The sequence below is a fragment of the Pipistrellus hanaki genome, assembly GCF_964339955.1.
Source record: "Pipistrellus hanaki genome assembly, chromosome: 2".
In the NCBI taxonomy this organism is placed as follows: domain Eukaryota; kingdom Metazoa; phylum Chordata; class Mammalia; order Chiroptera; family Vespertilionidae; genus Pipistrellus; species Pipistrellus hanaki.
Genome location: NC_140504.1, coordinates 1,670,386 through 1,680,800, shown reverse-complemented (window position 1 = coordinate 1,680,800; position 10,415 = coordinate 1,670,386). Strand labels below are relative to the sequence as shown.

Genomic DNA, 10,415 nt, shown 5'->3' with positions numbered 1-10,415 from the left:
CGAAGGTGACAGCACCGTCGCGGGCAGTCAGGGGCCTCACAGCTCAGCACTCCCAGGAGCAGCGCCAGCCCCTCGGGGGACACAGCCGCCTGCCCCAGGGACCCGCACACGGTCTCCATGCAACGTCCCTGCAGACAGCGAGCGGCGCCGTGTCTTCGAGAGGAGAGTTTGGGTGCTCCAGGGCGCGGGCGTCCGAGGTCGACTCCCTGCCTGTAATGCTGGTCAAGGAGACTTTTTTTTGTTTTGCTAATCCTCACCTGAGGGTATTTTCCCATTGATTTTAGAGAGAGTGGAAAGGAGAGGGAGAGACATCCATGTGAGAGAAACACATCAATTGGCTGCCTCTTGCACGCGCCCTGACCAGGGCGTGGGACGGGGAGGAGCCTGCAACCCAGGTACGTTGACAGGAGTCGAACCCGGGAGCCTGGGGTCCGCAGGCCGAGGCTCTGTCCACCGAGCCACGCCGGCCGGGGCTCACGGGGACGCTCGGGACCCCGTGGCCCCGAGGTTCTGGTGGACGGTGGCCCGGGCCTCCTCCAGGCTCAGGATCTGGCTCTTGTACTTGTGCTTCCAGTCGTCCACGATGTACTCGTGGTAGGGGTCGTTGGCGTGCTCCTGCCGCTTGGACTTGACGGTGCTCACCAGGATGGCCACCACGATGAAGGAGAACATGCCGATCATCACCAGGAGGTACAGGATGACGTAGTAGAAGTTCTCGGCGTTCACCCGGGCCTGCAGGGCGTCCTGCTGGGCGGTCGTGTTCCGGCGCCAGGCGTCCATGTACCCTGCGAGGACCCTCCGGAGGGCATCCTCCAGGGTCTGCGTCAGGTTGGCCAGGGCGGGCATGCTGCTCCTGCGGAAGCCAACGGGGAGACGGCGGGCGGTTAGAAGGGGTCCTTTCCTCTCGGGGCTGCGGCAGGGATGGCCGGAGGGCCACGCCAGGGGGAGCAGTATGACCCCTCCCTCACCTGGCTGGCGATGGGCCGAGCGCACATTCGGTTGTTCTTTAAGATTTTCATTTGCATCTGCCGCAGGCATGATATTTGACAAAAGGGTAATGGGGTGCCGGGAGCCAGTTCCAGCATGTCATAACTGCAAGGGTTTCATCGAAAGGTGGATGGAACTTGAGGAGTGAACAAGGGCTGAGTCACATATGTTATCACCTGTTGGAATGGCTGAAGGCATTTCCCCAAACCTGAATAGGATGATTGTTTGCTGCCAGACAGCTCAGGGCATCGTAACCTACATGTTACTGCCTCCTCCTGGCCAAACACCTGAACAGCCGAAGGCAATTCCCCAATCTGACAATGGACTCTGTAGATGAAACTACTCTTTGTGTGTATCTACCTTGCCTTAGGACAATTTGTGTTAATAAAAAGCAAGGGGTCCTGCGACAAGGAGAACTTGGTTTCTTTAGCCAGGCTCCTCTGGCCTCCCAAATGCCTTCCAAAATTATGTTTAGTCTCTGAACTCTTATTTAACTTACACACAGCTCCTTGTCCAGATTCCAGAACCTTTCTAGATGCTGGATCAAGACACACTGGCATTAAAGGACGCCCAATGTCTGGCGTTAATGCAGGGATAACACTGTACATAGTATGATCCCAATGTGTATATATGTCCATAGCCCTGGCTGGCGGGGCTCGATTGATTGAAGCGTTGTCCCATACACCAGAAGGTGGCAGGTTTGACTCCCGGTCAAGGTACACACCCAGGTTTTGGGTTCCATCCCCAGTCGGGCTGTGTGCAGGAGGCAACTGTTCAGTGTTTCTCTTTCTCCCTCCCCTCCCTCTCTCTGAGATCAATAAAAACAAACAAATAAAATACGTATGTAAATGGAATATACATGCATGGAAAAATGGGAAAAGACTAGAAATAAATAGTTTGAAATGTTCATAGTGAGTGGTACACTCAACACTTCTTTTCTTCTTTATACTTTTCTCGTGTTTCCAGTGTTCACCAATATCCTTGCATTAATTTGCTTTAAATTGGGCTGTTTATATTCCATTCACAGTAGTTAGCACAATGCCTTGTTTGTAGCAGGCTTTCCACGAGCCTCAGCTGCTACCTCGATGGCCCGGGTGCCCAGTGCTCAGAGGATTATGGGATGGAAGGCTGCGAAGGGACAGCGACAGGGTTTGGAGTTCGTGTCAGACCCTATGACCAGGCAGCGCCTTCCCAAGTGCAGCAAAGAGGTGACTTGTCCATCGAGTCTGAAAGGCACGTTCAGGTGAGGATGCAAAGCAACAGCCTGAGACGCCATCATCTCCTCCGGCTGCTCTCCGCCTCACTGCCCACCCCACCCAGCCACCGGCATAGCCCTGGTGACTCCATTCCACACCACACAGCCTCCCACACACCCCCCCTTCGGCCCATGGCCCTCTCCGCCTGCAGGCCAGTCCCTGTCTCCTTTTGCTTGCTTGTTTTTTGTTTTGTGAATACTCACCCGAGGATGTTTTCCATTGATTTGTAGGGAGAGTGGGAGAGAGAGGGAGAGACGGAGAGAAACATCGATGTGAGAGCAGCACATCGATTGGTTGCTTCCTGCACCCGCCCAACCAGGGCCTGGCCAGGGAGGAGCCTGTGCCAAGCAGGGGTGCAGGTCTTCTCAGGCCATAAGAACCCTGACGACAGCAGGGGTCTGCCCAGCGCCCTCTGAGGGTGGCGAGTGACCGTGCCTCTCCTGTGTCCGGTGCAATGCACCAGAAACCACGGCAACAGTGACACGTGATGGGTTTGCAGGTTGGGGAGGAGACAGGGCAGGAGAAGGGTGTGCAGGTCCCTCAAAAAGGGAAACCATTTCCTTTTATTTCTCCTGAACAGAGTACATAGGCACACACGAAGCTCTCCCTTCAGTTCCAGGGGCTCCCGGGCCCCCCAAAGCCCTCAGTGTGGACGCCCCAGGGCATCCAAGGTGGGCGCGTGGCAGCGCTCACCGCCCGCTGGGGGCCCTGCTCACTGGTCAGCTGTCCTGCAGGGACACCCAGAGGTGCTTTCCGATAAGACCTACCCGCAGGGAAAGGCTTGGGAGTCAGTGCCGGAGGGGCCCTGGCCAGGCTGGCAGCGTCCAGTCCGAGGTGGACCCCGTTTTGAACACTGAGCACCGGGGTGTCTGGGCCCAGCTCAGCGTGCAAGGCCGGTGCCCCGATGGGCATACGGAAACCTGTGAGCAGAGTTCCGCTTCTGACACCCACGCAGCTCTGTGCCCGAGGCGCCCGCCGTGTTTGGAATGCGTTCTTCCCCCACAGGTGCTGACATAAGCCATTGTTTACCTCCTGTTAAACCCTGTGAAGCTGCCTCTGTGACAGGTTAAAATGGCCGGAATTGGCAATTTCACAGGGTTCCTCCAAGTCTAGGTGGGCCTATAGATCTCAGGTATTTTTACTAAGGAATTCCTGCTCCAGCAATAACCACAAAAACACCATGATGGTCTAGCTGGGGGAGCTCAGTGGCTGAGTGTTGACCCATGAACTGGGAGGTCACAGTCAGATTCCCGGTCAGGGCACAGGCCCGGGTTGTGGGCTCAATCCCCAGTAGGGGGCGTGCAGGAGGCAGCCGGTCCATGATTCTCTCTCATCATGGATGTTTCTCTCCCTCCCTCTCCCTTCCTCTCTGAAATCGATAAAAACATTTAAAAAACCCACCTCCATGGGCCTTGGAGATGACGGGGCACGTGCAGGAGGCAACCAATCAATGTGTTTCTCTCACATCGATGTTTCTCTCTCTCTCCCCTCCCACTCTCTCTAAAAATCAGAGGTAAAGCATCCTTGGATGGGGATTAAGAAGAAAAGCTTACAAAATGAAATTTCTGAGTAAACAAGGAAAACACTGCCAAGGAAAGGAGGGAGAGAGGAATTCTTAAAAATCATTCTTTTTGTGATTTTCTGGCAGAGGAAAGAGCACTGCCACATAATTCCTCAAATGAAATGATGGACGGTTTGCGAGGGATGCGTACTTACCCACAGGCGCCGGATGGAACCCTGGCTCCCGGCCGGCCCAGGCCGCCTGTCCTGCTGTGGCTGGCGAGCCCTGAGCTGGTGGGGAGCCCTCAGCTGCGAGCACCCTCAGCCCCGAGCACCCTCAGCGCCGAGCACCCTCAGCGCCGAGCACCCTCAGCGCCCTTGCCAAGTGCAGCCGCAGCTCCGGGCTCTTATGAGCCCCGACGTTTAATCTAATCTGTGTGAAAGTCAAACACGCCGCTGGGACGCCCCGCGGTGCCGGGGCTGTGCCGAGTGGCTGTTGGCATTGCGCAGAAGTGCCAGGTTCCCTCCCGGCCCCGTGGCCAGCTCAGCCTGGCACAGGAGCACCCCCCCCCAGCACACTCCCCAGGCAGCTGGGCGAGGTGAGCACCCAGAGCACTCAGATGGCCGTGCTGACCCTGGGGGGGGGGGGCGGTGACCAGGAGGCCGGAAGGATTGGCGGTGGGCGCCCCCTTCCCTCCACTCCCCTAAGCCAGATGCTGCTGAGGTGCTCCTCCAGGACAACGCCGAAGACTCTGACCGCACGGCCATCCTTTAGCGTGGCAGCGGGCCGCAGCAAGGCGCTGGGGAGGGGTGGGCAGCCCCGCCGAGCACACGGAGACGGGAAGAGCGAGCAGACCAGCTCCTGAAGCCCTCTCCGTCCTGCGGGGCGGACCAGAGCCGCCCTCGCCCAGGGGCACCGGCTTCTCCGTGGCTCCATGTGTCAGTGGCCGTGGCCGCCGGGGCACAGAGGGGCCGGAGGCCGGGCTGTGGAGGAAGAGCCAGGATTGGGGCTGATCCCAAAGGGGCTGCGGGGTCCCCCCAGCGAAGTCCCCGGGGCCCAGCCCGCGGCTCCGTGTCGGGCTGCGTGAAGGGAACTTGGCCGAAGGACCGATCTCCTCACAGACGCCTCTGACACTGGTCTGGAGCCCACCCGGGGGAGGGGTGCCCGGGAGGAGGGTGGTGAGGACGCCATGGCCTGCACATTGTAAGAGTTGATGGACGGGGCGCCAGGCAAACACCAGGCCACGGTCCCTCTGCACCAGCTTCCCAGCACCGCCCGTATGGGGATCGCCTTCCCGAACCAGATCGGGCCGCCCCACCCGGAAGGAGGGTCTGATGGTCTCAGGCTGCCGGGGCCACGCACAGGGCCCGGGATCCCCGGGGAGACGGCGCCACCTGCTGGCGGGAGCGGGAGCAGAGCCCATCTCCTGCCTCCCGAAGCAGTGGCTGCTGAACTTCAGGTCTAGATTCCTCGTGGATGGGCTCTGCAGTGAAGACCCGGCGTGTTGTCCGCGGCGCGGTCGCTCTCTCTGCACCAGAGGACAGCGTCCCACCAGACCCCGCTGCATCCTCTCGTCTGTCTTTTCTCATCCTTCCCGCCCGCTCAGGCTCACCCTGGCCGTGCTGGCGCGGCACAGAGGGCCCTGGGGCTGAGGAGGCCACGGCCGTGCCAGCCACCAAAGCATGCCCGCGCCCACGTTCCCTGAGAGTCCGACGGCAGCCCCGTCAGTCCTCCGCCCACAGGGACGGAGCCAGGGAGCCGCGCCTGCACTTGGACTTGAAATTGGACTGAATCAGGGGTGACCAGCGCCCACAAGCCCGCATCTCCCCCTCCCCCCAGAAGGCTGCTCGGAGCAGGCCTGGCGCTGGCGAGGCCGCTGAGGGCACAGGAGCCGCCGGGACCCGGGCAGAGCCGCCGGGACAGTGATGGCGAGAGCGAGGCCCAGTCTGCGGTCACCGCCCCGGCCCTGCCTCCGCCTCCGCCGGCCTGGGGGAGACAGCCGCAATGGTGTCCGCCGACCGGCCCCGCAGGTGACCCGCACCTCCCCTCCGCCCCGCCCCAGCTGTTCGTCCGCTCAGGGCCACTCAGAGCGCTACCCAGAGCGGGTGTGTGTGTGTGTGTGTGTGTGTGTGTGTGAGTGTGTGAGTGTGAGTGTGTGTGTGTGTGAGTGTGTGGGTGAGTGTGTGTGTGTGAGTGTGTGTGTGTGTGTGTGTGTGTGTGAGTGTGTGAGTGTGAGTGTGTGTGTGTGTGAGTGTGTGGGTGAGTGTGTGTGTGTGAGTGTGAGTGTGTGGTGTGTGTGTGTGTGAGTGTGTGGGTGAGTGTGTGTGTGTGAGTGTGTGTGTGTGTGTGAGTGTGTGTGTGTGTGTGTGTGAGTGTGTGTGTGTGTGTGTGTGAGTGTGTGTGTGTGTGAGTGTGTGTGTGGGGTGTGTGTGTGTGTGTGTGTGAGTGTGTGTGTGTGTGAGTGTGTGTGTGTGTGAGTGTGTGTGTGTGGTGTGTGTGTGTGTGTGTGTGAGTGTGTGAGTGTGTGTGTGGGGGTGTGTGTGAGTATGTGAATGTGAGTGTGTGAGTGTGTGTGTGTGGGGGGTGTGTGTGTGTGAGTGTGTGTGTGTGTGTGTGTGGGGTGTGTGTGTGTGTGAGTCTGTGTGTGTGTGAGTGTGTGTGTGTGAGTCTGTGTGTGTGTGTGTGTGAGTGTGTGAGTGTGTGTTCGGGGTGTGTGTGTGAGTGTGTGTGTGGGGTGTGTGTGTGTGTGTGTGTGTGTGTGAGTCTGTGTGTGTGTGTGTGAGTGTGTGTGTGTGTGTGTGGGGTGTGTGTGTGTGAGTGTGTGTGTGTGTGTGTGTGAGGGTGTGAGAGTGTGTGTGGGTGTGTGTGTGAGTGTATGAGTGTGTGTGTGTGGTGCGTGTGTGTGTGTGGGGGGTGTGAGTGTGTGTTCGGGGTGTGTGTGTGAGTGTGTGTGTGTGAGGGTGTGAGAGTGTGTGTGGGTGTGTGTGTGTGTGTATAAGTGTGTGTGTGTGTGTGTGAGTGTGTGTGTGAGTCTGTGTGTGTGTGTGTGAGTGTGTGTGTGTGAGTGTGTGTGTGTGTGTGTGTGTGAGTGTGTGAGTGTGTGTGGGGGTGTGTGTGTGAGTGTGTGAGTGTGTGTGTGTGTGTGTGAGTGTGTGAGTGTGTGTGGGGGTGTGTGTGTGAGTGTGTGAGTGTGTGTGTGTGTGTGTGAGTGTGTGTGTGTGTGTGGTGTGTGTGTGAGTGTGTGTGTGTGAATGTGTGTGTGTGTGAGTGTGTGTGGGGTGTGTGTGTGTGAGTGTGTGAGTGTGTGTGTGGGGTGTGTGTGTGTGTGTGTGAGTGTGGGTGTGGGTGTGGGTGTGTGTGTGTGTGAGTGTGTGAGTGTGTGTGTGTGGGGGTGTGAGTGTGTGAGTGTGTGTGTGGGGGGGGTGAGTGTGTGAGTGTGTGTGAGTGTGTGTGTGAGTGTGTGAGTGTGTGTGTGAGTGTGTGTGTGTGTGGGTGTGTGGGGGGTGTGTGTGTGTGTGAGTGTGTGTGTGAGTGTGTGTGTGTGTGTGGGGTGTGTGTGTGTGAGTGTGTGTGTGTGTGTGTGAGGGTGTGAGAGTGTGTGGGGGTGTGTGTGTGAGTGTATGAGTGTGTGTGTGGGGTGCGTGTGTGTGTGGGGGGGGGGTGTGAGTGTGTGTTCGGGGTGTGTGTGTGAGTGTGTGTGTGTGAGGGTGTGAGAGTGTGTGTGGGTGTGTGTGTGAGTGTATGAGTGTGTGTGTGTGTGTGTGTGTGTGTGAGTGTGTGTGTGGGGTGTGTGTGTGTGTGTGTGAGTGTGGGTGTGGGTGTGGGTGTGTGTGTGTGTGAGTGTGTGAGTGTGTGTGTGGGGGTGTGAGTGTGTGAGTGTGTGTGTGTGGGGGTGTGAGTGTGTGAGTGTGTGTGAGTGTGTGTGTGAGTGTGTGAGTGTGTGTGTGAGTGTGTGTGTGTGGGTGTGTGGGGGTGTGTGTGTGTGTGAGTGTGTGTGTGAGTGTGTGGGGGTGTGTGTGTGAGTGTATGAGTGTGTGTGTGGGGTGCGTGTGTGTGTGTGGGGGTGTGAGTGTGTGTTCGGGGTGTGTGTGTGAGTGTGTGTGTGTGAGGGTGTGAGAGTGTGTGTGGGTGTGTGTGTGAGTGTATGAGTGTGTGTGTGGGTGTGTGTGTGTGTGTGAGTGTGTGTGTGAGTCTGTGTGTGTGTGTGAGTGTGTGAGTATGTGTGTGTGTGTGAGTGTGTGAGTGTGTGTGGGGGTGTGTGTGTGAGTGTGTGAGTGTGTGTGTGTGTGTGTGAGTGTGTGTGAGTGTGTGAGTGTGTGTGGGGGTGTGTGTGTGAGTGTGTGAGTGTGTGTGTGTGTGAGTGTGTGTGTGAGTGTGTGTGTGTGTGGGTGTGTGTGTGTGGGGTGTGTGTGTGAGTGTGTGTGTGTGAATGTGTGTGTGTGAGTGTGTGTGGGGGTGTGTGTGTGTGAGTGTGTGAGTGTGTGTGTGGGGTGTGTGTGTGAGTGTGGGTGTGGGTGTGTGTGTGTGTGAGTGTGTGAGTGTGTGTGTGGGGGGGTGTGAGTGTGTGAGTGTGTGTGTGTGGGGGTGTGAGTGTGTGAGTGTGTGTGAGTGTGTGAGTGTGTGTGAGTGTGTGAGTGTGTGTGTGAGTGTGTGTGTGTGTGTGGGTGTGTGTGTGGTGTGTGTGTGTGTGAGTGTGTGTGTGTGTGTGTGAATGTGTGTGTGTGTGAGTGTGTGGGGGTGTGTGTGTGTGTGAGTGTGTGAGTGTGTGTGGGGGTGTGTGTGTGAGTGTGTGAGTGTGTGTGTGAGTGTGTGTGTGAGTGTGTGAGTGTGTGTGGGTGTGTGTGTGAGTGTGTGTGTGAGTGGGTGTGGGTGTGTGTGGGTGTGTGTGTGTGTGAGTGTGTGTGTGAATGTGTGTGTGTGTGAGTGTGTGTGTGGGGGGTGTGTGTGTGAGTGTGTGAGTGTGTGTGTGTGGGGTGTGTGTGTGAGTGTGTGAGTGTGGGTGTGGGTGTGAGTGTGTGTGTGTGTGAGTGTGTGTGTGTGGGGGTGTGAGTGTGTGAGTGTGTGTGTGGGGGTGTGTGAGTGTGTGAGTGTGTGTGAGTGTGTGAGTGTGTGTGAGTTTGTGTGTGTGAGTGTGTGTGAGTGAGTGTGTGTGAGTGTGTGTGTGTGTGGGTGTGTGTGGGGGTGTGTGTGTGTGAGTGTGTGTGTGTGAATGTGTGTGTGTGTGAGTGTGTGTGTGGGGTGTGTGTGTGTGAGTGTGTGAGTGTGTGTGGGGGGGTGTGTGTGTGAGTGTGGGTGTGGGTGTGAGTGTGTGTGTGTGAGTGTGTGAGTGTGTGTGTGGGGGGGTGTGAGTGTGTGTGTGTGTGGGGGGGGTGAGTGTGTGAGTGTGTGTGTGTGAGTTTGTGTGTGTGAGTGTGTGTGAGTGAGTGTGTGTGAGTGTGTGTGTGTGTGGGTGTGTGTGGGGGTGTGTGTGTGTGAGTGTGTGTGTGTGAATGTGTGTGTGTGTGAGTGTGTGTGGGGTGTGTGTGTGTGAGTGTGTGAGTGTGTGTGGGGGGGGGTGTGTGTGTGAGTGTGGGTGTGGGTGTGAGTGTGTGTGTGTGAGTGTGTGAGTGTGTGTGTGGGGGGGTGTGAGTGTGTGTGTGTGTGGGGGGGTGAGTGTGTGAGTGTGTGTGTGTGAGTTTGTGTGTGTGAGTGTGTGTGTGTGTGAGTGTGTGTGTGTGTGAGTGTGTGAGTGTGTGTGAGTGTGTGAGTGTGTGTGAGTTTGTGTGTGTGAGTGTGTGTGAGTGAGTGTGTGTGAGTGTGTGTGTGTGTGGGTGTGTGTGGGGGTGTGTGTGTGTGAGTGTGTGTGTGAATGTGTGTGTGTGTGAGTGTGTGTGGGGTGTGTGTGTGTGTGAGTGTGTGAGTGTGTGTGTGGGGGGTGTGTGTGTGAGTGTGTGAGTGTGTGTGTGGGTGTGAGTGTGTGTGTGTGTGAGTGTGTGAGTGTGTGTGTGGGGGGGTGTGAGTGTGTGAGTGTGTGTGTGGGGGGGTGTGAGTGTGTGAGTGTGTGTGTGTGAGTTTGTGTGTGTGAGTGTGTGTGTGTGTGTGAGTGAGTGTGTGTGAGTGTGTGTGAGTGTGGGTGTGGGTGTGTGTGTGTGTGTGTGTGTGGTGGTGATGATGACGGAAATGGCCTTTGGTGACCCACGTTCTCGTTTTCACTTGAAATGGGTGCATGTAATTTCAGGTAAAGGATTCCACAGTGAAGTGGCCTCTTGAAAGCTCCCTGCACACGGTGACCTGCGAGCTCCTCTCTGGAACCTTCAGACTCAGCGTCCCCGCTCGCTCCCCGTCCCCTGGGCACACAGGTGAGGGGAGACCTCAGCCGTCCAGGAGAGGGGACTCTGACCTGGGGCCACGCGGTCGACCTGGTGACACAGCCGGTCCCAGGAAGACCTGTCAGGTGAGCTCCGAGGACAGCCCATTCACTCGGAGAGGGAGCGGTGGCTGCAGGGAGCTGGGGAGGAGAAACGAGTTCCTGACCAACGGGCACAAACAGTTCAGTTTGGGAAGATGAATCAGCCCTAGGGACCCACCCACTACATCGTATCTATAATCAGTGACATTGTATCAGCAACGCTGTATCCATCGCCAGCGAGGTGTGCGGTGCTGACAAAGGATTTGCTTCAGGTGAGGGACCC

General features: G+C 57.5%; 1 protein-coding gene across 1 annotated transcript in view; it reads right to left on the bottom strand.

Moving 5' to 3' along the window:
• KCNE2 (potassium voltage-gated channel subfamily E regulatory subunit 2) overlaps positions 1–10,415 on the bottom strand; it is a 286,345-nt gene that overhangs the window by 259,369 nt on the left and 16,561 nt on the right. Inside the window, exon 2 of the mRNA XM_084873728.1 lies at positions 463–853. Coding sequence (XP_084729854.1) covers positions 475–846 — 372 coding nt within the window. The 5' untranslated portion in view covers positions 847–853 and the 3' untranslated portion in view covers positions 463–474. The remainder of the gene's footprint in view (positions 1–462; positions 854–10,415) is intronic.